General features: G+C 42.8%; 1 protein-coding gene across 1 annotated transcript in view; it reads right to left on the bottom strand.

Moving 5' to 3' along the window:
* Window positions 1-21,948, bottom strand: part of CIC (capicua transcriptional repressor) — a 1,784,113-nt gene that overhangs the window by 51,484 nt on the left and 1,710,681 nt on the right. Inside the window, exons 18-20 of the mRNA XM_044080802.1 lie at window positions 21,665-21,819; window positions 18,902-19,033; window positions 18,073-18,198 (exon numbers count right to left, since the gene is read on the bottom strand). Of these exons, the coding sequence (XP_043936737.1) occupies window positions 18,073-18,198; window positions 18,902-19,033; window positions 21,665-21,819 (413 nt within the window). The remainder of the gene's footprint in view (window positions 1-18,072; window positions 18,199-18,901; window positions 19,034-21,664; window positions 21,820-21,948) is intronic.

Below are 21,948 nucleotides of genomic sequence, written 5' to 3'. Positions count from 1 at the left end.
TGAAAATGGGCTTCTAGCTCAGTTGGACCAACTCGGTTAACAAATGTCAAATAAATAAATATGGTGGTACTTTTTGTGTCTGAAAGAATATCAGAACTAACAGATTATGGTTCTCCTAGGTAATAAGGGACAGAGTTTTTTTCTGAGTAATAAAGGTTCTAAGGTTTTGACTATGTGAAAAAAGTTTTCATTTTGAGAAGTGTACACTGCTCATAAGATAATATCTGATACTCCTGATAGAGAAGGCACTGAAGGCGATACTCATTCAGTGGAATCTATCACCCACTGATGTAACTTGTTTGCAATCATTTTCGGAGATGGATATGATGTACCTTAAGAAAAGATCTCTAGCATAAAAAAAGGCCAAACTCAGTAAAACACAATTTAACAGCAAACAGCAATATTATAAAGAAAGGAAATAAATCTTAGTTTGGGTACTTAGCTCAGTGCTCTGGAAGTCACCTGGATGAGGTCAATGAATAGACTAACAATCATTCTGTGATACAAAAAAAGAACTAAAGCTAAACTGAGCTGCTGTCCCTTTGTTACCACGTGTCTTACTGAAGTTCTTGGCATGAGAAGGACAGCAGCCCTGCTCTGCACATGTCTGAAAGCATAGAAGTCAGATTGGATAAATGGACATCACCTGTGGCTAATTCCCAAGCATTCAGAATGATACTGCAACAGTGATCTTTATGAAGAACATTATACTTTCATGCTTCATCAGCCCTACATTTATGCCTCCATGTCATCTGACTGAGGGATACAAATGGTGATATCTCATACCTTCTACAGCTCATCAAGACCACGCAGAAATGAAACATGGGGTGTTTGTACAAAAAGTAATTCCAACTGGCCAGGGTACAATACATGGCATCAGTCAATCTCCCGCTCAAAGCAGCAAAGTGCTTCAAAGACAACATCCACAAAGTTGGATTCCAATGAAGAGATAAACAAGAGGCCTTATGGCTATTCACTCCAGAAAGAAATGGGGGAGGTGGGGTATGCAAGACAGCAAAAGCTACAGGGACTCCCAAAGGAGAGACAATATGAAGAGGAAATCAAAGAATGGGTAACTTGGAGACCTCTCATCCATATCATCAACAAGGATCTCACTATCAAAACTCTTCCCAAGCTGGCATCAAACCAACTGCCCGACAATGCTATCCCACACATGCAACTCGAATTCCCACCAGAAGTTAAACAAGTTCATGACATCTTATCCCTGGGCCATTGACACAAGCATGGATTCACCCAATGGTTCCTCTTCAAAAAGGACAGATCAATCCTACCTTGCATAGGTAAAGTCTTCAGAGATGAGTAGCCATGGCACCCAATTATTCACAGTCTATAACTGTGTGATCTGAAGGGACACTTCCAGAGATCAAGCAGAACAGACTAAGGATAAATCTGCTCAAACAAGTGGAAAGAGATGTTAACATTCTGGAATGTAACCCTTAGGGAAGGAACCAGGAGCCATACCTCTCCTAGGGCTCCTGTCTATCACTGAAGCTTCTAAATGGAACAGAACTGAGTCTCATTATCTAGGATGACTGTTGCCCTTCTGAGGACCTGGACATGTCAGAAAACTCAGACTTAATAAAGGAAGGGCTAAACCCCAGATAGCCTTCTGAATAAAGTCCCAGGTGAAGAAAATTCAACAAACCCATTGGGTGCTAAGAAGAACCCAAGCACCAGTCCCGCAAGGAGCACCAGTCTCACAAGGAGCTTCCTACAACCATACATTATTAGATTTAGACGAATTTCAACAAATAACCAGATAAGCCAAAAGAGAATGCAGATGCATAAACGTTTTGGTAGCAAGGACTGTGATTAAAACTGTATGAACATCAACATCGAAATAATTTGCTCACACACCCATGTTCTTGTGTAGCTGATGTGTGATGTTACGCCAAACATTTTAAATGATGTATATCCATCCCTGAATGTGGGAGCTTCCAAAAAAAAAAAATGAAAAAAATGCTACTTGGTATAGAAGATGACCCTAACCACAGGAACATCAAGGAGGGTTCTCACTGGTAATGCCTCCTTTTCATTGAGAAAAGTACAACTGTGTTCTGTACACAGGTAAATACAAGGGAGGGGCCCTTCCAGGCTGTTTTAAGCCTATCCAATTTCCTTTTCAAAAGTGTAGATGTTCAAGTATACTTACTGTTGTAGTGATAACTCCTAGGACTCACTGCTACACAAGTCCCAACAGCTGCCCAAGGCTTTTCACCCTCCTCTCTCCTTGCTAAGCAGAATCCCTTCCACACTGCCATTGGGTTGTCAACGGTATAAGAAAGATGTCAGCCCATGCCATTTTTTTTCTGCCCTCTTGATAAGATGGAGTATAATGGTCTGATGCTAGGATCTCCACAGATGCAGTCTAATCAGAAATGACCCGAAGACCTCCAAGCTGCCACTCCAGGTTCTCCATCAACTCCAATAATGGAAGGGGAACAGAGAGGGAAGATGACTATGGTACTCACACTCACTCAATGATGACCACAGGGTTTGAAAAGGGAGAAGATGGAGGGAGGGAACTGGTACTGCAACACCGAATATGCCTGAACATCTACAACTATGGTGCGTTCCTAATGCAAATGTGCTGTGTGTATCGCATAATTCACTATTGCTGTAATAACACTTGGAGAGACTCCAAGAACTTATGGACCAGTGGGTAGCTGGCCCTTGAGAAGACATGGTTGTGGGATTTGTTGCAGAATTGCAGTGGCAAACCCTGCCTCAGATATACAATACAAAAACTGTAATATTTGAAATACATGTGGACAGATGACCAAAAAGCTGCTTCCAGGACAGACTGTGTATTAAACCTAGTCCAAAGAAAGCAGCAGTGGATGCAGTGGCCCTAGTGGAATGAGCCCTAACTTGTCAAATGACAGTCTTAGCATAAAGAGAGTAAGAAAAGTAGACACAGTCAAGTAGCCATTTGGATATGGTCAGTTTGCATATTATTCTCCCATCCCAGTCCTTAGCAAATAAAATGAACAACTGATCACATTTTCTAATTTGCATTATACTGCCTAGGTAAACCTCAGCTGCCTATGCACATCCAAAGAATGTAGTAGTCTTTCTCTATTGTTCAGTGGTGATGGGAGAAATATCAGGGATGTGGACAGTCTAAGTTCAGTGACAGCTGTGTTATCCCCTTAGGCATGAAAGTTGGATTAGTACATAGGGCGGCCCTGTCCTTGTGGAAGATAAGGAGGGATTATTTGTTTATGAGGGCTGCAACTCAAGAGATTCTTCCAGCAGGTGTAACTACTGCCAACAAGACAATTTTTGAGAAAAATAATATGAGGACTGTGGAAGCAGGTGGCATCAAGATAGGTGTCAATAAAAACTGAAGTCCCACAGTGGCATAATCTCTCTGTTAAGGGGGTTCTACATGTGAGACCGCTTGATGAACTGCTTTGCTGGCAACAAGGAATACAGAAAAAAAGATTCTACATAACACAAAGCTGAGATGGCTGTATTTGGACTAAGGCATGTGATAGCCCTGTTCTGTAAAGGTTTGACAGTTAAGTCAGGGTCAAAGAAACCAGTGGTACATTTGGGACAGTACTGACTCCAGGTATGCGTAGATCTGACTGCCCTTTGTTCTGCAGCAGGCAGTTACTGAAGTCAGGAATGTTGTGAATACACTGGGGGTGCAGTAGACTGAAAACAGAATCCCCTTGCTTCAAATCCAAGGACATGTCCACTATGGCTAAAGGTATGTAAATGCAGGCATTCTTTAGGTCTACAGTGAGCAGGTGGGCTTGCAAGAGGAGGAAAGGTTGAAGATCTTGTACTGTTAACATCTTTAACTTGAGGAATGCTAGAAATTTCTTTAGTCTTAACAATTCCAAGATGGGTCTCCATTCTCCTTTCCTGGAACTACAAATATACTGGGGAAGAAATCTGTATCACTTTTTCCTCTTAGTACTCTCCCTATGGCACTCTGTGACAAGGGTTGTTGTAGCAAGGGCGACACTAGACTTACTTGATCCCTGCGGACTGGGAAGTTACCCAAGAATTTTGGTTTACTTAGAAAATGCAATTTGTTGTTCCAGTCTTAGGTGCTAAGGTAGCCCACTGTCCCAAGTGAGGGCTCTCCAACTGCTTTACAGACAGGCCTAAGTGACTCCCTATCATTTGTTGTGGAAAGCCAGACTGAAGGCAGAATAGGAACAGGAATGAAGTTGAATGAATCACAGCTGTTCCCATTCTGGGTCTCTGCCTTGAAGACCTGGGCCCCCAGGTATCCTTTATGATTCACTTGTCATTTCTTCTTGTACCAGTTTTTTTTACACTTATGGTTACTTTCTTCCTCTATTTGCCTTAGGTAAGCTGACTAGCTCTTTACTGGATGTTATGTATTACATTTCCTAGTTGAGGAAAGAAAAAGCTGTCTGACAAGCCACGCAGTCTTTCCTTGCTCCTCTAGTTTCTTAAATACCCTATCTCTAAGGGGTCTAAAAAGAAGCTCCTTACTCAGCGGGGCATTAAGAAGTTCTGCTTTTACATGGTCAGTCACAGACTGTGTCCTCAGCCAGGCATGTCTCCTTAACATTGACCCCATAGCTGCCGTTCTGTATGACGTATCCATACATCACAGTCACATTTTAATGGAGATCTCATCAACCTTAGCACTGACACTGCATAAGTCCAGCACTTTTTCTTTCCAAACTTGTCTTCTATCCCCTTAATTTTATCCTTCAGTGAATCAGGGGATACTCCTGGTATTTCAGCCTGTGGGTCTGGCAATTAATGGCTCTGAAGGCCAGAGTAGAAAACTGTACATTTTCCTTTCAAATCCGTTGAGAATCCTGCTGTCTGTGTTATTGGGAAGTGGATTCCTGGTAGCAGCCATAGTAGTTCCTTTGCTGTATTCCATGCACTCTATAGCTGGAAACACCAAAGGTTTTTTTATAAATGTATGTGTGGGTATCACTGACTTTTTAAAAGTGATCAGACTTCCTAGAAGCAGGGAAAGTACAGTTGTGTACCTACCATAAATGTAGATGTTTGAGTGTATTCACGGTTGCAGTCATTACTCTTGGGTTATCCTGCTGGAAAGTTGCCCGCAGTCGGCCTGAATTCCAAAGTCCTGGTCCGGCGTCAGTTGCTGTTGCCTCTTCCCTAACGTCAGTGCACCAGGGGTATAAAAGATGCAGCCAACACCATTTTCTTCAGTTTTTCTTGCCCCAGATGTCAGGTGCCCCCAAAAGGGTAGGCTAAATAAATTATGCCAATAAACATGCATGCAGTAAAGTAAACATTTCCTTCATCTACAAGCAAATATACCACATAGGTTGTATAGAATAGAGAAGTACAGATGAGACCCAGCAAAAGAAAGGGGGATGGTGGGAGGGTAACCTGGACTGCAACAGTGAATACACTTGAACATCTACATTTATGGTAGGTACACAACTGTACTATGTTCATCGTGTTACACTGTTGCAGTCATTACTCTTGGGTTGAATCCCAAAGCTAAGGATGAGTGGCTGTGCTAAATAGGATGAGGACAGGCTAAGAGGCCCTGCAGAAGTGCAGTGACAAAGCCTGCTCTGGATTTAGAGTAGAGAGGTAAGTGGTAGTGCTTTGTAAAAGTGTGCACTTTAAGTTGCAGCCTCTAAGATGTCTTTGGTTGGTACTCCTATGAGGAAGGCTGCTGAAGTGGCTGCTGCTCTGGTTGAATGTGGCCTAATGCCCTTAGGCACTGATTTGCCATGGTGTGAGTAGCAGAAACGAATGCAATGGCCTATCCATTTTGAAATAGTCTGTTTTGACATAGCCTTTCCTTGTGATCCTGCAGCATATGCCACTAAAAGTTGCTCAGTCTTTCTGAAAGCTTTAGCTCTATCCAAGTAGAAGTGTAGCTGTCTGTGTATGTCCAAAGAATGCAGAAGTCTCTCACCCTTGTTCTGCGGGTTTGGATAAAAGGAAGGCAAGTGAATGGTTTGGTTAAGGGCCACACTGGACACCACCTTAGGCATAAATGTAGGGTTTGTCCTCAGAGAAACCCTGTCTGGGTGGAAAATGATAAAAGGTTCCACAGCCATGAGTGCCTGTAACTCCAAGACTCGTCTTGCAGAGGTTATGGCTAGGAGCAGAGCTGTTTTCCAGGATAAGAATTTTATATCAGCTGTTGAGGCTGGCTCAAAAGGAGGCAGTGTGAGTTTTTCCAAGACATAATTGAGGTCCCATGCAGGTATTGGTGCTCTCCTTGGAGGTCTTATGTTTTTGGCCCCTCTGAGGTACTGCCTTATTAAAGCATGAGAAAAGATAGGTGGTTCTGTATTGTAATGGGCTGAAATGGCAGAGGCATGACTCTTAATTGATGAAAAGGATAGGCCTTTGTCCACCATCTCAGTTAGGTATTGTAAAATCTGAGGAATATTTGGTACAAACGTGTCAACTCCTTGTTTCTGGTTCCAAGCACAGAATCTCTTCCATTTTTCTGCATAAGATTTTCTGGTACTGGGCCTTCTGGCCTCCAAAATAACATCCATTACAGCTTTGGAGAGAGGAGTGTTCTGAATGGCTACATTATCCGCCATGCTGCCAGATTTAAGGTCCTGAGTTGGCTGTGCAGGATCTGATTGTTTTGTTGGGTCAGTAAGTGAGAAGTTTGAGGCAATGTCCAGGCTGGACCTTGAGACAAGTTCTTTAGGATTAGGTACCAGTGCTGGCGTGGCCAGTCTGGGGCAATCAGTATCATTTTCAGCTTCTCTTGTCTGACCTTTAGGAGTACCTTGGGGAGGAGAGGCAGTGGAGGAAAGGCATATACTGTTAGGTTTTTCCAGCTGAAGGATAGGGCATCCACTTTCCATGCTTGCTTGTGATAAGTCCTTGTGCAGAATCTCTGTAGTTGGCAGTTGTGAGGGAAAGCAAATAGATCTATGTCTGGGCATCCCCATTTCCTTTTTATCATGCTGAAGATTTGTGGATCCAGTTTCCACTCGTGGGGATCCATGAGGTTTCTGCTTAGTTCGTCTGCCAGAGTATTTATTTTTCCTGGCAGGAATTGTGCTTGCAGGTGAACTTGATAAGTCAATGCTGTGTCCCACAAAGTCATGGCTTGTCTGCAGAGGGGGTAGGAATGTGTGCCTCCCTGCTTGTTTATGTACCACATGACTGTAGTATTGTCTGTCTTTATGAGTAGTTGTCCTGGATGAAGTAGATCCTTGAAAGCTGTCAGGGCATTCTGAACAGCTAGCATCTCTTTTTGATTGATATGAAGATGCATCTGGCTTGCGGGCCATGTGCTCTAAATATATTTTCCTGCCATGTGGGCCCCCTAGGCATAATCTGAGACATCCGTTGTTACTGTCTGCCTGGCTGTGAGTAAAGTGAATGGCTGTCCCTTGTTGTGGTGACAGGCCTGTGCCCACCATCGAAACTCCTGTTGCAGGCAGGGAAAGAGGGTAATTAATGTTTCCAGGCTGTGGCAATGTTGAGTCCAAACACTTTTTAGATACCATTATAGTTTCCTCATATGCAGTCTGGCATATGGAATTAGCAGAATGCAGGATGCCATGAAGCCCAAAGCCTGCAGAATTTTTCTTGCAGATAACTGGGTCTTTGTTGCCAACATTTTGAAGTAAGAAGTCAGTTGCCTTTGTTTGTCTGGCGTGAGATAAGCCATCTGGGCAGTTGTATTTAAGCTTGCACCCAGGAATATTATCTCTTGAGAGGGTACTAGTTTTGATTTCTTTTCGTTTACTGTGTACCCTAGGCCAATTAGTAATCTTTTTACAAACTCCAGATGCTTTAGTAGAATGTTTTTGTTCTCTGCTTGAATAAGGCAGTCGTCCAAGTAAGGATATATCTGAATTCCTCTTTGTCTGCAAAATGCAATATCTGGTGCCAGGCATTTTGTGAAGACCCTGGGCACAGTAGATAAGCCAAAGGGCAGTGCAGAGAATTGGTAGTGCATTGAGCCAGCTATGAATCTGAGGTATCTTCTGCAAGATTGTCTGATTGGGACATCAAATGGGAAAAGGTCCAAAGTTATGAGCCAAGCCTTCTTGCCCAGCATGGGCAGTAGCTGCTGCACAGTCAACATTTTGAATTTTGAAACATCCAGAAATGTGTTTAGAATAGACAGGTCCAGTATTGGTCTCCAGGCTTTGTCCTTTCTGGGCACCAAGAAATGTCTTGAGTAAAATCCTTGTCCCTGCTCTTGCTGTGGTACTTGATGAATGGCCCTCGTGTCCATGAGGAATGAAACTTGCTTTTGTGCCTCTGCCCATTGATTGTGTGGCAGGTCTGGCATACCTTTTGCCCTTGGCAGGGTGTGAAAGTGGAACCTGTAGCCCTGAGACACTATGTTCAAGACCCATTTGTCCTGGGTGATAATATGCCAATTTTGTGAAAAAAGTGCTAGTTTTCCCCTTAAGGGGGCTGCCAAAAGATAAGTACTTGGTTCTGGCAGAGGAAAGTCATTGGGACTGTTTCCTGGATGGCTGTGCTTTGTCTTCTCCACTTTTAGAGGTAGAAGCACCCCATTGTTTAGGCCTGTATGAGCCTTGGGGCTGGGATCTGCCTCTGGGGCGTCTGTATCTGCCTCTTTGTGGCCTGTCTGACACTGGAAAGGACCAATTCTTTGTAGGCCAGTTCCTGCTAAATCTGGGTGGCTGCACCTGTAAGAAATCCTTAACTGTCTGCATAGATTTTGCTTTGTCCTCCATTTTCTTCAACACCTCTTCTGCTTTAACACCAAACAAAGTATCATGCTGTAATGGAGCATCTAATAATTTTGCTTTAACATGATTAGGCAGATTCTGTTCCTTTAACCAAGTATGTCGCCTAATGACAGAACCCGTAACAGCGGCCCTGCAAGAGGCCTCCAGAGAATCAAAACCACATTGCAAAGTGTGCTTTCCCACTTGTTCAATTGCATGCAATAAATCCTGCATTTCTCTGTTTTCTGCACAATCAGAATTTGTTAATATTTTCTGTTTAAGCAGTCACAATAAGTATTGCTGGTATTTAAGCATATGAAATTGACAATTTAAAGCCCTCACAGCCAAGGTAGCAGAAGTGTAAACCTTTTTCCCCCATCTGTCCAGCGCCCTTGAATCCCTATCAGAGGGGATAGGGTTTTTTGCAGTGGAAGCCTTGACCCCTTTGGGACCCTGAGAAATAGTTTCTGGGTCAGCAGCAGGGTTTTTATAAAGAAATTTATGTGAATCTGGAACCCTGTAGTATCTGTCTGGCTTAACAGGTGCAGGGGGTAAAGAGTCAGGGGACAGGCCGGACTCTGAAAATACATCTACAATGTCTAAAACAGGAGGGATAGCAAGAGGCCTGTGCTAAGGTAGTAAAAGAAAATCTCTAAGCCTTTTCTTAGATTCTGAGTAGTCTTGGCTCTCCCAATGGAAGTGCTCCCTCATGGTATGCAGGGTTTCCCCAAAAGAAAAATCCTCAGGAAGGGAGGCTGAAGGGATAGATTCTTCAGCATCGGAATCCTCATAGGGAGGGAGAGAGTATTCTTAGTCAGAAGATGAACCAGAGGAAATGGAAACCTGATCTGAAGATTCATATTCTGTCTCTTGCCTAGGCCTCTTCTCAGGAGGGGGATGGGAACCCCTGATCAAAGTAATTAGGTCTTCGGCCATTTTGAGCATCTGTTTTTTAGGCATGGAGGCCTGTCCGTGAGCTTGCTGCACTTGTTTCTTTGTCTTTAGTGGTGCTTTAGTCTTTGCCTTTGGAGCTATAGTTGGTTTTATATATAACTGTGTAGGCCTGAAAACACCCTCAGAAGCCAATGCCTGCTCAGTGGCTACGGACCCATCTGAGGGAATATTTTCCAAGTGTCCAATACCTTGAGCTTCCAGAGGCCTAGTCTGCTCCACATGGGAGTCGGAAGTGGCCTGTGGCTCTGAGGTAGCGGGCGTCAGGGGCTGCGAAAGCACCTCACTGAGAACCGGCGAACCGGCGACTGGCTTAGAAGAAGCCTCGTCATCAGTTTTGGATCTCGGATGCCTGTCCTTTTCCTTGCGTTTCTTATGAATTGCGGTAGTCAGATGGCTACCCGACGACATGGTGTAATTAAATCTTCGGCCAAAGTAATGAAATGCAAATCTTGCACAAAATCTGCAATTAGCTATGTCGTGATCAGGGCCTAGGCAAGGAATACAATAAGAATGGAAGTCATTATGAGGTATTTGCTTCCCACAAGAAATGCAATTATTAACTTTTTCTGACATCGGTCTGAAGCAAGAAAAAAGTTTCCCCAACGGGGGTACTTAGCTTTAAATGAAGACTTCGGATCTGAAATTCGAACATAAAAATCTCAGGAGTCGGCCGACCGGCACTTGCGAACTGCTTCTGCTTCAGGCACCGCGCGGCAAGAAAGACTGAAGAAAATGGCGTCGGCTGCATCTTTTATACCCCTGGCGCACTGACGTCAGGGAAGAGGCGACAGCAACCGACGCCAGACCAGGACTTTGGAATTCAGGCCGACTGCGGGTAGCCTGCCAGCAGGATAACCCAAGAGTAATGACTGCAACAGTGAAACACGATGAACATCTGAGAATCTGTCTCCAAGTATGCATTAACAAAAGTATCTTCTGAGGCTTTTACGACTGGTGGAATGGCTAATGACATGGATAAAGCCAAGCCCAAAAGCTCCCTGAATCTTACCTGGGACTGAGAAAATGTCTTAGTTTTCCATTTGAAGCTGTCCCTCACTCTGTGAAGGTTTTCTCAAGTGAAACATCCTCTCGGAGAGATGCAGACTATAAGCTGTCCTCAATCTCAGATTCAGGAAGGTGGGAGGACATTTGGTGTACTTAGGTCAATTCATCCACCTCAGAGTCAAAAGTATCAAAATCTTAAGAGAGAGAATTCCCTTTTTCTTCATACAGAAGGGACCCCTGACATTGACTATCAGACATTTGCTACCTGACTTTGAGAAATTCCATAAAATCCTATGCTGACCCGAAACAATCTCTTCCATCCAGCACAGGCCATGGCAAGATGGCTGACATTCACTTTGGCTTGGCCTGTACTGCCCTAGGTTTGGAGACAGGAACCATCTTGAAGGACTTGGCTTGTGGGTGGCCATCTGAGACCTTGATCTGAGCACAGATGAATTCTCATAGAATAACAATGATGGGAGGCTCCCCTCACTTTCATTAACTATAATCTGCGTGTTGGAACCAGAGGCCCTTGAAGAAATCTTTGGACTGACCAACAACATAGTAGATTTGACTTGGGAGGATGTGCCTGCATCCAAAAACATGGAGGTCTTTGGACAGTCTGTGCCAGAAAGACTTGTAGAACTCGGGGGGGGGGTGTTAAATCCAATGCCTTTGAGCCACGGGGGCTGTCAACATCTTACTATATCTTTTCTGTAGGTTGCTTCCCCTAGTACTTTTTTAATCACCTTTATTAAATTATCACTTAAGACACAGGCAAACATGAAAAAAATATATCAACATTTTCAACATTTTTTCAATTTACAAACACTGTACATCACATAGCATATCATCAGTTCAACATTACTTAAATTGCTGAATTCCTGCCATCCCGCTTTCGGCATGACATCAGTGGTGGAAACAGCAGGCACTGTGGCAGTGCAGAAAAAGATACTCAAGTTCTTCTTTTGAGTTAAACAGTCCTAGCCACATTTTGCTCTTTGTTTGATTGTCCTCTTGTGATATCTTGCAACATGGGGACAATTAGGCATATCATGCTCAAGATGAGATACACATCTACTGTGAAACTCTTTAGGGGAACTGTTTCCCATGGGTTTCTATCATGCAGTTGAACATTTACAAGTTCGAACCTCATATGGTCAAGACCATAAGTTCGAATTTGTGAAAGTTTGAGCGTTTCAATGGAAATCTCCATAAGCAGAGGTTTACATTTTGTTCAATGGGGTGTGATTTCGGAGTTAGTACATTTAAGTAGCAGGGGGTGCAGGGGAGCTTGCCCCCCTGCTTAAAACAGTTTATTTTGTTTTCCATTTTTTTTTTATCCATAGTCGACGTTTTGTAACTTCGAACATAATGGTTCGAACATTACGTGTTCAAAGTTATAAGACTTCGACTATATGATATAGACCCATTTCCCATAAATCAATACAATTAACCTTTTCTTCAGACCCTGACATATAGTACTGACACCAGAAAACTAAAAACAGGCCACAAAAACAACAAAACAGAGAAGAGATTTCCCCCAATGAGGTACTTCTCTGAACTATGGAAGCCAAGAAAAGTACAGTTTTGTACCTACCATAAATGTAGATGTTCGAGTGGTTATACTGCTGCAGTCATCACACTTGGGTTATCCTGTCGTCAGGCGGTCTGACAGTCGGCCGAATCCCAAAGTCTTGGTCCAACGTCGGTTGTCGTTGCCTCTTCCCTGACGTCAGTGCGACAGGGGTATAAAAGGAGACAGCCGACGCCATTTTCTTCAGTTTTTCTTGCCCCAGATGTCAGGTGCCCCTAAGTAGGAAGGCAATACAACAGCTATGCAACAATACCTTAGTAGATAAGCAATAGTACTAGCTGTTAGCAAATACACCATATAGACATGCATCCAATAGATTGAAGTACATGGAGTTGTAACTAACACCCTGGTATGTAGAGGGGATGGAGGGAGGGTAACCTGGACTGCAGCAGTATAACCACTCGAACATCTACATTTATGGTAGGTACAAAACTGTACTATGTTCATCATGCTATACTGCTGCAGTCATCACACTTGGGTAGAATCCCAAAGCTATGGAAGGGTGGCTGGTACTAAACTGGGTTAGGTGATGCTAGGATGCCCGGCAGAACTGCAGTGGCAAAACCAGCCCTGGTTTTTGAGTATAATGGCAGGTTGTAGTGCTTGGTAAAGGTGTGCACTGAACTCCAAGTAGCTGCCTCCAGAATGTCTTTGGTTGGAACCCCTCTGAGAAAGGCTGCTGAAGTTGCAGTAGCCCGGGTTGAATGGATCTGATATTGACAGGCACTGCCTTCCCATGGTGCGAGTAGCAAAAGCGAATACAATGTGCTATCCATTTGGAGATGGTCTGTTTTGAAATAGCCTTCCCTTGTGAACCTGCAGCATATGATACAAAGAGTTGGTCAGTTTTTCTGAAGATCTTTGTCTTATCTAAACAGTAACGTAGCTGTCTGTGAATGTCCAAAGAGTGAAGGAGCCTTTCTCCTTTATTCTGTGGGTTAGGATAAAAGGTGGGTAAATTAATGGTCTGATTCACTGGATACTACCTTGGGCATGAAGGTAGGGTTAGTTCATAAAGAGACTCTGTCCTGATGGAAAATGATGAAAGGTTCCACTGCCATAAGTGCTTGTAGTTCTGAGACCCTGCGTGCTGAGGTAATAGCCAGTAACAAGGCTGTTTTCCAAGACAAGTATTGTAGTTCTGCTGAGAATGCTGGTTCGAAAGGAGGTAGTGTTAACTTTTCTAAAACAAAGTTCAGGTCCCAAGTTGGTGTTGGTGGTTTTCTGGGGGGTCTTATATTCTTAGCCCCTCTGAGAAACTGTCTAAGTAAAGGGTGTGAGAAAATTGGGGGTTCCGTATTATATTGAGCTGAAATGGCTGAAGCATGGATCTTAATGGAGGAGAAGGAAAGGCCTTTGTGTAGCATCTCAGTTAGGTATTGCAGTATGTGAGGAATGTTTGGAATCCAAGGATTCTGACCTTTAGCCTGGTGCCATGCACAACATCTTTTCCATTTGTCTGAGTAAGTCTTCCTTGTGCTGGGCCTCCTGGCCTCCATAATTACATTCATGACGTCCTTTGACAGAAGTGTTGATTGGTAATTTAAGGAATTCTCCATGCAGCTAAATTTAAAGTTCTGAGCTGGCTGTGACGGGTTTGATAGTTTTTCTGAGTCAACAGTAGTGGGAATTGAGGCAAGATCCATGGAGGGCTGTGAGTCAAGTTCCTTAGTAATGGGTACCAGTGCTGGCGTGGCCAGTCCGGGGCAATGAGAATCATTTGTGGTCTCTCTGATCTGACCTTCAGTAATACCTTGGTCAATAGAGGTAGTGGAGGGAAGGCATAGACTGTCAGTGCTGTCCAACTGAATGATAGAGCGTCCACTTTCCGGCTAGGGAGTGATAAGTCCTTGTGCAGAATTTTTGTAATTGGCAATTGTTGGGGGATGCAAATAGATCTATGTCTGGATATCCCCATCTTTGAGTTATCATTGAAAATACTTGTGGGTGTAGTCTCCACTCGTGGGGGTCTGCCATATTTCTGCTTAATTCGTCTGTCAATATGTTTTCCTTTCCTGGCAGGAATTGTGCTTGTAGCTGTACTTGGTAGGTCAAAGCTGTGTTCCATAAGGTCATAGCCTGTCTGCATAAAGGGTAAGAGTGTGTTCCTCCCTGTTTGTTTATGTACCACATAACTGTGGTGTTGTCTGTCCTTATTAGAAGTTGTCCTGGATGCAAGAGGTCCTTGAAGGCTGTCAGGGCATTTTGCACAGCTAGCATCTCCTTTTGGTTGATGTGAAGATGCATTTGTTTTGTAGACCATTTGCCCTGTATGCACTGTCCTGCCATGTGTGCTCCCCAGGCATAGTCTGAAGAATCTGTTGTCATGGTTTGGTTTGCTGGAGGTAAGACGAACGGAAGACCCTTGTTTGTTTGACATGCTTGAGCCCACCATAGGAACTCTTTTTGAAGGCAGGGAATGATAGGTATATTTGTTTCGAGGCTGTGCCTGTGTTGAGACCATACACTTTTCAGGTACCATTGTAATTTTCTCATATGCAGCTTTGCATATGGGATTAGTTGAATGCATGATGCCATGAACCCCAACGCCTGCAGGATTTTCCTTGCAGTGAGCTGGGTAAAAGTTGCTATCTTTTTGAAGTATTGAGTCAATTGCTTTTGTTTGTCTGGCGTGAGGTAAGCCATCTGGGCCGTTGTATTTAAGCTGGCACCCAGGAATATTATTTGTTGCAAGGGTATTAGTTTTGACTTCTTTTTGTTTACTGTGTACCCTAGGCAACTGAGCAGCTGTGTTACAAAAGCCAGATGCTGTAATAGAATGTCCTTGCTGTCCGCTTGGATCAGGCAGTCGTCCAGATATGGGTAAATTTGTATTCCTCGTTGTCTGCAATATGCAATTACTGATGCCAGACATTTCGTAAATACTCTGGTCGCAGTAGATAAGCCAAAGGGCAGTGCAGAGAATTGATAATGTGTTGTACCTGCCAAAAATCTGAGGTATCTTCTGCAATCTTGTCTGATAGGGACATGCAGGTATGCCTCTTTGAGGTCCAACGTTACCAGCCAAGACTCCTTGCCCAGCATGGGAAGGAGCTGCTGTAGAGTGAGCATTTTGAATTTGGGTACCTCCAGGTATATGTTCAGAATTGAGAGGTCTATGATGGGCCTCCAGGCTTTGTCCTTTCTTGGGACTAGAAACAGTCTTGAGTAAAAACCTTGACCTTGCTCTTTTGTAGGTACCTTTTGAATTGCTTTCATATCCATGAGAGCTGAAATTTGCATTTGAGCCTCTGGCCATTGGTTTGGAGGCAGATTTGGCATGCCTCTCATCCGAGGTAAAGTGTGGAAATGAAATCTATAGCCTCGGGTAATAATGTCCAGAATCCATTTGTCCTTTGTTATGATGCGCCAGTTTTGTGGAAATAGATCCAGTTTCCCTCCCAAAGGTGCTGCCAGGGCAATTTTGCTTGGCAGGCGAAGAGGGAAGTCATTGCGTTTGTTTCCTGAAAGGTTGAGATCTTTCGTCTCAACCTTTTTGAGTTGCTGTATGCCATTGTCTAGGCCTGAAAGAACCTTGTGGCTGGCCTCTGCCCCTTGGGTGCCTGTACCTACCTCTTTGGGGTCTGTCTGATGCAGGAAAGGACCAGTGTTTTGATGGCCAGTTTCTGCTGAAATGAGGAGGTTGTACCTGTAAAAAATCTTTAACTGTTTGCATAGATTTTGCCTTTTCTTCCATTTTCTTCAAAACTTCCTCTGCTTTGACACCAAATAACACATCTTTCTGCAATGGGGTATCCAATAACTTTGATTTGACATGTTCTGGTAAGGCTTGTTCTTTACGCCAAGCATGCCTACGTATGACAGACCCTGTGACAGCTGCTCTACATGAGGCTTCCAATGAATCAAAACCACACTGTAAGGTATGTTTTCTCACTTGTTCTGCTGCATGCAGCAAATCCTGTATCTCTTTCAAATCTAGTTGATCTGTCTGAGGGATCAGCTTCTGCTTTAACTGTGTAATCAAATACTGTTGGTATTTTAGCATGTGGAATTGGCAGTTTAATGCCCTCATGGCCAAAGTGGCAGAAGTATACACTTTCTTTCCCCATCTTTCTAATGCTCTGGAATCTCTTTCAGAAGGGAGTGGATTCTTAGCAGTAGAGGCCTTAACCCCTTTGGGACCCTGGGAAATGATCTCGGGGTCTGCATTAGGGCTTTTGTATAGAAACTTATGAGTATCAGGAACTCGGTAGTATCTGTCTGGTTTAGCTGGAGGTAAGGAATCTGGGTTTAAACTGGATTCACAGAAAACATCATCCAAAATGTCTAAAACTGGAGGAATTGCCAGGGGTCTATGCTGTGGAAGAAGAAGAAACTCACGGAGTCTTTTCTTGGAGTCAGAGTAATCTTGGCCTTCCCAGTGGAAGTGTTCCCTCATGGTGTGTAAAGTTTCCCCAAAAGAGTAGTCTTCGGGGGGGGGGAGACATAGGGAATGGACTCTTCAGCATCTGAATCTTCATAAGAAGGGAAGGAGTAATCCTGGTCATCAGAGTTGCCTGAGGAAATGGATGCCTGGTCAGAGGAAGGATAATCTTCCTCCAGTCTAGGCCTTTTGTCAGGTGGGGGTTGGGATCCCCTGATAAGGGTAATTAAATCCTCGGCCATCTTATGCATCTATTTTTTAGGCATAGGGGCCTGTGGGGGGGTGTGTGGCCCTGGTTTTCTAACTTTCAAGGGGGCTTTGAGCTTAGCATAAGGCTTGGCAGAGGCAGTTGTCGGTTTGAAAACACCCTCTGAGACCGAAGGTCTATTCAAAGTTTCCGGATCCCCGTCGGGGCTGGCGTCCGAGGAGTGAGGTGGAACCGGATCCTGAGGCCCAACGGTTTCGGTTTGGGATGCCGTCACAAATTCTGAATCAGCGGTAGTCAGGGGCTGTGAAGGCGCCTCGCTGAAAACCGGAGAACCGGCGTCAGGCCTTGCTGAGGCCTCAGTATCTGGTCTTGGCCTTGGCTACCAGTCCTTATCTTTGCGTTTTTTAATCATTGCTGATGTCGGTTGTTCCGACGGCATGCTAAAGTTAAATTTTCTGCCAAAATAATGCTGGGCGAATTCTGCCCGACGCTTTATTGTACGTTTGTTGAACCTAGCACAGAACCGACAACCAGAGACGTCGTGGTCTGGGCCTAGGCAAGGAATACAATAAGAATTAAAATCCTTATGAGGTATTTGCTTCCCACAAGAAATACAATTATTAACTTTGTCTGACATCGGTCTGAGGCAAGAAAAGTTTCCCCAACGGGGTACTTAGCTTTACAGAAGACTTCAGGCTGAAACTCGATTCGAAAATTTCAGGAGCTGGCCAACCGGCACTTGCGAACTGCTTCTGCTTCGGTCACCGCGCGGTAAGAAAGATGGAGAAAATGGCGTCGGCTGTCTCTTTTATACCCCTGTCGCACTGACGTCAGGGAAGAGGTGACGACAACCGACACCGGACCAAGACTTTGGGATTCGGCCGACTGCGGGACCGCCTGACGACAGGATAATCCAAGTGTGATGACTGCAGCAGTATAGCACGATGAACATCACAGGTGGAATAATGATGCGACAATGCATTCTATTCTGAGCAAGATGTGGCAACAAAGAACTGTAGACAGCGTTTGTCTGATATCCATCTTATACCACCAACATCCTGACAAAGTCAGGTAAAAGACCGTCTGGGGAAAGGATGAAAAGTTCTGGAAGTTGGGTCAGCATTCAGTCTTTCTGTGGCAGGAAGCCCGAAGAATAATTATTGCAGCAGTGTGAACTACATGAAGAATTTCACCCGCCGATCACAACAACACTGTGTGCTGCACTTACCCGTTGGGAAGAATCCATGCTCAGTAAACAGCTGCATGACCAGAGCTCGCCGCTGATCAAGTGTTCGCCGCAAGGATGAATATGGCACTTTGTCGTATTCCAACTCTGCTAAGACATCATCAGAATCTGGAAGTAAAACAGAAGCAATAAGCTTCAGTATCAAAGCCATCAATACTGGTCTTCCTTAACCATATGCTAATTTTAAAAATTCAGTTTCGCTATATTACTAATCACTTCAAAACAGCAGAAAATTGTCATGGACATCAATTAACTGTGCCTCCTTCATTAATTTTTCAGTTACTGGTGGCTTCACCACATGTTCTATATCAGTTCTCAAACTGACCATCATATGCAGACTACTCTGGTCATTGTAAGGTCACTTGACTAGGCTAACGGCCCTTTTTGGCCACTTTAAGCCTAGCAAATTTCTCTCAGAGGTGAGAATCAAACCCTGTACCTTATGTATGTGAGGTAAACACCTTAAGCATTACACCAACCCCACCCCGTTTACATTCAGAAAGCAGTCTTCTGCTGATAACACTGAGGCATTTCTGCAGCCTTACACTATATATTTATACATGCCTATACTCTCAGACTAAGAATTCTCTACAGCATTCATATAGAGCCTTACAGACTATCCAATCTCATTCTGAAATTTAGACACAAGACATTATGAAAATGACTAAATTACTGGAATGTTTGTACATAGTTCACTAGCCCACCTACCTTACGAGATCAGTACTAAAGGTTTACAACCTGGGTTATACAAAGCATTATATCACATGTGAAGATTTCCCTCAGCCATATAGAAAAGGTAAAAATAATTTACCTGTTTTATCAAACGTGAAGATATCTCCCTCACACTTGGCACTTTTTGGGGTGTTAGGTTCAGAACTGCAGCTGGAACGTCGACGCAGTTTTCTCTTAGGAGAGATGGTATCCTCTGTTGATGAGTCAAGATCTGAAATGTTAAAAAAATGGAAAATGGTTACCAAGTCAAAAATTGCAGTCATTGTGACTCCCTTTCTTCCCAATGAAAAAAGATGAGCACTTAAGCTTGAACACCACTTCTTTACCTGCAGAAAACCCACATCCCATTTCTAAAAGTGAAAATCTCTGGCTTTCTATAAGAATAAAAGTGCTCGTATATTACTTTCTCTATAACCTTCCCTCAAAAACGGAAGGTTGCAGATCAATCAGAAATGCTTTGCCCTATTACAATCTAAGTTAGACTTCCTGGGAACATGGGAAATCAATGCCTCTTATAACCTAAACGAACAAAAAAAAATCTCAGTTTTCAAAGAAGCCCTCATAATCTGGAAAATAAGCAGAAAAGAACAAAATTCCAGTAAATTGAAAGGGAGTACAGCAATGCATTCTGGGTACCTCCGTGGCAGTCCTCATGAAATACCGAAAACTGTTTCAGTCTGAAATTGTTGAAGTACATGGTATGCACTGTGTATACCAACACAAAATGAAAATCAACACCGAGTGTTAATGAAACAGCAACTATCTTGTAAATAAAACTATCATAGAAGTGTACAGATAACCAGTATCTCTAAAACTGCAAAGAGTTTCTACTTTAAAAAATGGCAAAATTATGTTGAGAAATCCATATAATTTTTTTAATTAAATACTGTCTGTAAAAAACAGCATCTTTTTTATGAATGATCCTCTGCATGTTCTCTATTTTCAAGTTTCTACAAAGATATAAAACATATGTCACTCTGAAGAGCATATGGGCTTTACCAACAAATCTTTTTAGTGCAACATTTCAATCATATTGTTCATTCAAGTCTACAAACACTCTTCCGTAAGTTTAAAATGCTATGTAGAAGGCAATGTCACACACTGGGCAAAATGTTACAGCAAACCTTCTGGTGATGGCATTCACATTTCATGTGCTTTGCACTCAACGTCCTACTATACTGGATGGTCTCTGGGACCCCAAATGCTGCCAAAGAGGATACAGGATTGAAAGCATCAGCCTGGAGGCCAGAACCACTGTATGAAATAATGAATGAATTAAGGGAATAGTGACTAGTACATTAATCCTAAGTGGCATAAATAGGGAAGCACAGCTGATATCAGTGAACACCAGTTTTTGTCATGCTTTCTATTCCTACTGATAAGTTGTTACAGTTTGAAAACTGTGGTATGTTTTATGTTTATTGCCTGATGTCTAACTTTCTTTCATGCTTTGCGGGCCGAGATGAAAAATGTACCTTCCTGAAAAAAATCCAAATACCCCCAAAGTTGTTTTTTGAGTCAGATTAATGTAAAGTTTTGGTTAAAACAGTGTGTCCAAGAAGCACACAAGAAGGCAGAAGAGCTCAGATTAATTTCAAATGAACAAATATGCACGGCTTAGGCAATTCTGTATGTGTGACATTTTCAAATCTGTCTCATACGGGTCTTGTGATGTCTGTAGTTCTACCCCTATCTAGTTAAAGTCTAAAGGCGGGGATGAATAAAAAATGTACTGCTTCATTAAAAAAAAATAAATAAATAACCTGAAGTGGAAACCTGAGACTGTGATCTTAATAAGGCTGCAGACATTGCATGGGGTTGGAAATATACGACATTTTTTTTTCTTGCGGAGTATTGAATAAGAAAATACAGTCATCAATAAAATATGCACTATTGATAACCATAGCCATAAATTCTCCCAAAACTTTCAGTAAATTTATCACAGTGTGGTTATTTGATAAAACAGAATTTCCATTTTTTTTGTGATCTGTCCATGAAATGGCATGCATTAATTTTAGTTTAAACCAAAGACATCATAATGCTTAAAATATGACAATAATCACAAGCTCTTAAAATTCTGTTAGCTTTCAAATGAGCTACGCAAACTATTTGTGTGCAGTATAGCTCTCTAAACTGACAGCCCGCCACCATCAAGAATGTTGTTCCACGTTTTATTTTAAACTGACAATGCTTTCCAAACCGCTGGAAACTGGGTAATGTTATGCAAAAAAGAAAACATGATAAGTTACTCACTCAGACTTAATCTGTGAGCAGACTTGTACAACTAGTCACAATTTTAAGAACATTTTCTACATGGAAATAATACATTTCTTTATGCTGCTTTCAAAAAAATTGTAGTACTAGCTGGAGCCAGACCCCCCCCCCCCCCAAAAAAAAGTCCTGCTCTGTTCTGTTTGAAGTCTAACCTGCACGTGACTAGTAAAGGAACTTTCCAGTACCAGTCAATTTAATCAGCCTGGCATTATTTCTGCAAAAATACACATTTCTATCCAAAAAAGTATATTTGGTTCTTAAATATGGGTGTTATATTTTTTTAAGTGCCTCTACTGCACAAAATCTAAAGTGTACATTAATGCACACAACACGACAAAGTATTAGAACAGAAAACACTTAAAAATACTGCTATATAAAGTACAAAGTACAAGAGCATACAAATGGACATGATTTAGCTAGTGTATATGACAGGAAAGAAATTGCAAAAACTGGAAATACAGGCATTTTATATATACAAGTCATTGTAAACATGGATTTATGCACCTGAAATGTCTGTTTGTAAAAAGAAGAGTAATGTTAGAACAGATGAATCTAAATTAACACCTACCAGTTGAATTCTTACGCTTCTTTCTGTAACTGCCCAGGATGGCACGAGGTGATGTGGCTAAAGACTGTAGGGTTGGGGAGGGAAGAACTTCCTCTGGCTTGAATTCAGGCAGCTCTGCAAAACGCTCCTCAAAATCCACGTCAGACAGGACCCTGCTAAGTAAAGGAAATAAGGGCAGGGAAATCAGTTAAGACACCGACACACCGCTGCTAAATGTAGTGAACACAAGAGGTAATGCCCAATCTCTGGAGAAGTTAAAAAAAAAAAAAAAAAGTAAACCTGTA

This window comes from Protopterus annectens, chromosome 8.part0, assembly GCF_019279795.1.
Source record: "Protopterus annectens isolate FY-2018-M chromosome 8.part0, PAN1.0, whole genome shotgun sequence".
In the NCBI taxonomy this organism is placed as follows: domain Eukaryota; kingdom Metazoa; phylum Chordata; order Ceratodontiformes; family Protopteridae; genus Protopterus; species Protopterus annectens.
The sequence above is the reverse complement of the archived record's forward strand: the minus strand, read 5'-3'. Positions and strand labels throughout refer to the sequence as shown.